The sequence below is a fragment of the Beauveria bassiana genome (genome assembly GCF_000280675.1).
Source record: "Beauveria bassiana ARSEF 2860 unplaced genomic scaffold BBA_S00104, whole genome shotgun sequence".
Classification (NCBI taxonomy): Eukaryota; Fungi; Ascomycota; class Sordariomycetes; order Hypocreales; family Cordycipitaceae; genus Beauveria; species Beauveria bassiana.
This window is the reverse complement of record NW_007930939.1, coordinates 15332-21115: the sequence shown is the minus strand read 5'-3', so window position 1 is coordinate 21115 and position 5784 is coordinate 15332. Positions and strand designations below refer to the sequence as shown.

The window sequence follows — 5784 nt, the reverse complement described above, 5'->3', positions numbered from 1 at the left end:
GGCCGGCCTAAGCTGCGTCGGGTTTCTCGACACTTCTCGTTCGCGAAGCGTCCATTGAGTCGGATAAAGCTGGTGAACAAGAATTCAAAGTATAGGCGTGGCTCTCAAGCGACTCCCCTGCACCGCACGCGTGGGCTCTTGGACGGCCCTGCCGGTAGATCCACGAAGCGACTGACATGAACGGCGGCGACACAGAAGAAAATTATGCAATACAAGATACTCCTCGAAAATTGAAGTGATGTGATGTAGAGTATTTTCTTGGCGTTGCCTTAAATTTCTCATCGCGGAACGTATTTATAGCACAGGCCCAGCTCGCCGCTCAAGTACAGTCCGCGACTGAGTGGATTCTGGCGTGGCATGGGTAACAATTTTACGAATCATTCACTGCGAAATGGCTTCTTCTACAATGCAGTGCTTACGGCTTCGGGATCAAGAATGGCCGACGGCCATGAAACGCAGCGCGCTGGCTCAGCTCAGCCCCAGCCTCAGTCGAGCGAGGTGCAGGGGCGGCACACGAAACCTCTGGAAAGGAGAGTGCATCATGGAATCAGCCTGCCTCTCGTGTCGCAGGTGCTCCAAGAGTTCTGCATGTTTGGTGCAGAATCGTTGGGCGCCATCTCGTGTGCCAGATCAGCGTCAAGCCTGCACGACGGTGTCTCGAGCAAATCTACTGACAATGAGCAAGCTAACTCGAGGTCGATGGCGCAGGTAATTCTCCGGTCTTGATTGGCAAAATGATGCTTTGAAGACCAGCCAAAGCAAGCACGAATGGGCCGCCGAAAAGGTCATGTCGGGATAGCGGCGGGAATGTGGCCTTTGCAACTAGACCTGACATCTAGCTGAGTGCATCATCAGGGCTCGTCATCGACCTTGGCTAACCACGAAGCTGATCATCAAAGCGACTCGACAAGAAAGCATTGGCGTTGGAAAAGGTCGTACGGCGGGAAATGTCAAGGGCTAATCCTTCGTTCTCGTGCAGGATGGACTGCACACACAGGGCCCATGCAGCCCTGTCGTGATGGGCCGATACGTGGCAGGCCGATGGCATACGGCGAGAGCAATATCAGCTGGGTCGCGTAATCCATTTTTCCGGAGGTGAATGATTCCGCGATTGTCGTCCCAAGATTTCGAAAGCATCTCCCCACGGTTCACCGTAATCGTTTCGATGATGAGGTGCCCAATATCAAAGGTAGCGAATCGGCTCGAGGAGTGATAGACGTATGGGGGTTGTCGGAGGCGAAAGCAGCGAACAGGAATGGTCGAACACGTCGTAAGCGGCGCGACCACCCGGGAAGGAGGTCAAGATTTGTGAACCACACGGGATAGCCAGCGGTGGGTGGCCAGGTACAAGCCGAGACACGTACCTTGGTTTCGTAGATAGGCCAAATCCGCAAAGCCCTGGTATGAGACCAGAGTGGCAGTTCTTGCAGCCATGCACATGTTGCGGGCCGCGCAGTTCAGCTTATCATCAAGTTGATTTGGTGCCGAGGTGGCGTGCGTCAACCTCAGCCAAGGACCCCGATGGCCCTCTATGAGCCCGTAAAAGGCGTTCCTTTGTGGCGGATATTGCAGAGCGTGAAGGACGTTGCCGCCCGAGCTTTGGCATCGGTGATGGTGATGGGACCGGAAAGCAGACGGCGCGTCATCATGGCAGGTTGCTTTGGGTGGCTGGAAAGGGGCAAGGGATCTTAGGGAACATGAGTGCTGCCAGCTTGCCGAGCGGACGACGAACGGCCCATCATGTGACCTCCCCTTGGCTCTGGCGATCGGCCGATAAGAGATCACTATTTTTGCCTAGAAGGGCCTTGAGTGTCTTTTACAGGCAATTTCTTTCGGCTATATGTAGACTTATATTCCTAGATTCTATCTATACATAGCTCTTGCCTAATGGTTATTTGTGCTGTATTTGGTTTAGTCTATGAACTCAAATTAGCCACAGTGCTTGTTAGCTGGGTTAGCTGTATGTACCTGACCCACATAAAGACCGACGTTGCCACCAGCAACCGTAAGAGAGAGCATCAGGACAAACACCACAATCTGCATTCAAAAACCTGCAGTCATGAGCCTTTGATCTGGGACGCCCATTTTCAATATCTGTCTCAGCCGTGCACGGCAATCTTGACGGACGAAATTGCTGACAAAGAAGGACCCCACCCCGCCATCTGAGATGGGCAGCTTCGTCGTCGAGGCTTGGATCAACGACGTCGCCATGGCAGATGCACAACCCGACACGCCGAGTCCCTCGAAATGCGCACGAACGGGCTACCACGCCGACGACGAAATCGCCTTCTTTGACCTCGATAAGACGCCCGTGCGCCCACCACAGATGAGCGCTGCCGCGGGGAGCTCCACGAGGTCGGCGTCTTCATTCCCAGCCGCGCTCGCCAGCAGGCCAGCCTTTTCTGCGCGGCCCTCGAGCGAGACGTCGCACTCGGATGCGGCTCCACGCGCCCGAAGCACCTCACCCACCAAGCGCTTCCTGAAGACAGAGAGCTTGCTCGGCCTCGCTGTACCCATCCAGTTTATCAAGAAGCAGACGCTCGGGGCCGCCATGCCCGATGACGCCCGACCACTTCTCGAGGCGCTGTCCGCTGTCGAGGCTGGAGAGGCGCTGCTGCCGGCGGTTCTGCGGTCGCACCCGGACTTTCAAAACGACCCGCGGATCCGGCGACACACATGGTCCGACGAGACACAACCGGCGAGCGCCGCCGCCGCCGAATACGCCGCGGCCCTGCACAACCACGAGCAGCTTCGCCGCATCGTCGACAAGTCGATTGCCTCGGCCAACAAGCACCGGTCCGAAGCCGGTTGGAACAACCTCGTCCACACGCCCCTCCTCGAGCACGCCACCCTGCACATGCCTCATCTCGAGGTCGAGCCCATTACTTCGGCGCAAATCATGCCCGCCTTTCGCCCGCTGCTGGCCTCGGGCGAGCAGGTTCCGCTGCCGTCATCAGAAACCAGCGCCGCTGGCAGCAGCGTATCGGGGCGCAGCGGACTTGCCACGCCAATACGCCGTGGCGCTGCCATGACAACGTCGGTCCATAAGATGGTCGACTACGCACTGGTACTCCGCCCCTCGGACGCCCTGCAGGCGCTGATTGACCGCTTCCTCGGAAGCGAGCCTTGGGAGAGGCAGTCGATCAACCAGACGCGCTATGAGCCGCTGCGCGCGCAGCCTGCGCCCGTCTTCATCGAGACTAAAACCACGTCAGCCACACAGGACAGCGCCAATGTGCAGCTGGGTATCTGGGTCGCGGCCTGGCACGAGCGCATACGCACCGTGGCGTCGAAGGCCGGAATCGAGGAGAGGCTGTTGACGCTGCCGGTGATTCAGGTTATCGGCGGCGTGTGGTCGGTGCTCTATGTAGTGGACGACGGTACGCATATTGTAAGTTTTTCCTTCACTTCGCTCCGCTCGAGCGTGGCCGTAGAATGTGCGACTACGCTTCGCTCTTCGCTCCCTCTTTCCACACCCGACTTGTCATGTGTGGAGTGTGCAAACTGACTAATCTACTCTTAGCGCGTGCTTGATGATGACTGCCGCATCGGCAACACAAACAACATTTTGGGCATTTACCAGCTGCAGGCATCTATCGCGGCGCTGGGGCGCTGGGTTGAAGAGACGTTCACGCCGTGGGTCACGGATCTGCTGACGCGCGCCGTGGAGAACTGGGCGTGAGTTATACGGTTGCTGTACAGTTGGGCAGGTTGGACAATAGCTCGACAGCCAGCACGTTAGCCGCTTTTCAGCTGTAAATATTATAATGATACTCCTTAGCATGCGTGTACATTCGGTCTCGACTTTGAAATGCTAGAGTCGAGCTTACTATATTTTTCCTAATTTGATACTGTATTATTCAGTCTACAGGTGCACTGTCATTCTTGATTGGGTGCAGATAACAGACTCGTCACGAATAGATGGACTAAGCTGCCAGTGTGTCCTTGGACGATGATGCTAGAGTATAAATCAATTCACGAGTTGCCATCATTCTCCCACAACAAGTTGCGCCATTGGGCACACTGCCCTCGAGCATTCTGGAGAGAGGCTTTTGAGCCATGTTCGCCCGGAAGTTTTGTAATCATAATGGAACAAAGCCGGATGCTTCCTCGTCGCGCCAGAATTTATGCAGTTGTGGCCAATGAGTGATTCCGCAACAGTGAATCTCGCCGCACTGGTGGACGATGAGACGATACACTTGGTAACAAAAGTAAAGGACGCTCACCAGGCCGTCGGTTCGTATGATGCGCACGGCGTAGTAAACGCCAATCCTTTGGGGCTCCGCCGGCTGCGCCAGACGAACCTTTGACGTCGAAGTTCTCCAAACATTTCTATCATCTATTCAATAAGCAAACAAGATGCTCTGTCGGTTCCTCATATGAGAATTTGTTCATGTCGGGTCGTGGTCTGCTACATCGCCTGGCGCAGACTCTACGGCGCAACATTTCGGGCTCAGATTGTTCACGCTAAGGTCGTCTGTGCATTGCAGTTTGGGGCTGCATCGGACACTGGGCATAGTACGTCACGTCTGGAAACCTGCTTATACCGTAAAAACCGTTGTGGGTGTCGCTAGTGCTTTTAGTTAAATTTAGTTACTTGGCGGGGTAAATCAGAACCGCTATTTCTGGCTCTCTCGGCAGAAGCAAAAATACACCCCACTAAAATTATTATGTTAGAAGCCCGCGACACCCATAACGGTTTGGGTTGGTACATAGCACAGCCTTGACCTAACTATGGTCTGCCGCATTTAATGACGGCGCTGTGATTGGGGCGGTTGAGGAAGGCTGTTTCTGGCGTGATGGATGAAAAGACACAAAAACGAGCAGAGCGGTGCAGCTTCCAGTGACGTCGTTTGTGTCGGTTAATAATGCTACAGTGGAAGTACCCGTAAGGTACTCAGCAGTTACAGCGGCGGAAAATAGCGTTTTGCCTTTATCACCTTATTCTTAAAACTCACTAAATGCACCCGCGACACCCATTTCGGCCTTTGCGATGTATTTACATAAAGCTTTTCGAAATGGTAGAAAGCACTCATTTTGTATGCCCATATTTGGCTTTTCAGCGTCAAGGCTAATCTTGAAAGAGAGTAGTGGACCCTCTGGAGGAGAACAATTTTTGGCCAATGGGAATGGGCGATCGGCGGCGATACACGGCCCAGCTATTAAATAGCGGCCCAAAGAAGAGGCCCGAATTGGCGCAGATACAGGAATGGTGTGCACTTCCAAGAGGAACAAATCAGACCGCCCGTAGCCCCAACTGCATCCAGACAAAAAGCCCTTTTTGACGACAGTGGCCAGAAGTCACGCAGCTCAAAGCTGCCAAGGTAGAATATGGCCCCTCGTCTGAACCTGCGACGCGTATGGTGACCTGGGGGCGACTCCACCAGCCAATCTACCCTGCAGCTATCCACAGGACGCCGCTAGCACAGGCGGCGAAATACACCTCCTTGACCCTGGACAACATGCATGATGGATGTTGGGATGGCATTGAAGATATCACTATTGCAGTAGATTCCGGCCAGACAGAAGCAAACGAACGTCGCGCATTGGAATGAGCAAGAAGAACAGTGACAGCCGTTCTAGGCTGTGAAGCGTGCAAGCCACCTACCCGGCGAAAACCCGCGCAACACGCAAAAAAGAGCCTCACTCGGCGCCGTCGCCCACTTCACAGGATGCCCACCAGTCGCATTGCGCCGGTTTCGACTGTCACCCTTTCTACACTTGTTCTCTACGGGGTAGTCCAAGTTTGGCGTCCACGAACTGATTACAGCCAATTTTGGTCAA

The 5784-nt window shown here is 54.6% G+C and overlaps 1 protein-coding gene across 1 annotated transcript; it reads left to right on the top strand.

Annotated features, from left to right (window-relative positions):
* Positions 1-2167: 2167 nt before the first annotated feature.
* On the top strand, positions 2168-3682 carry BBA_10235 (uncharacterized protein; the record flags this gene model as incomplete). Its single annotated transcript, XM_008605332.1, has 2 exons — positions 2168-3391; positions 3524-3682. 2 exons carry the CDS (start codon positions 2168-2170, stop codon positions 3680-3682), a joined length of 1383 nt encoding a protein of 460 aa, XP_008603554.1.
* Positions 3683-5784: the final 2102 nt, after the last annotated feature.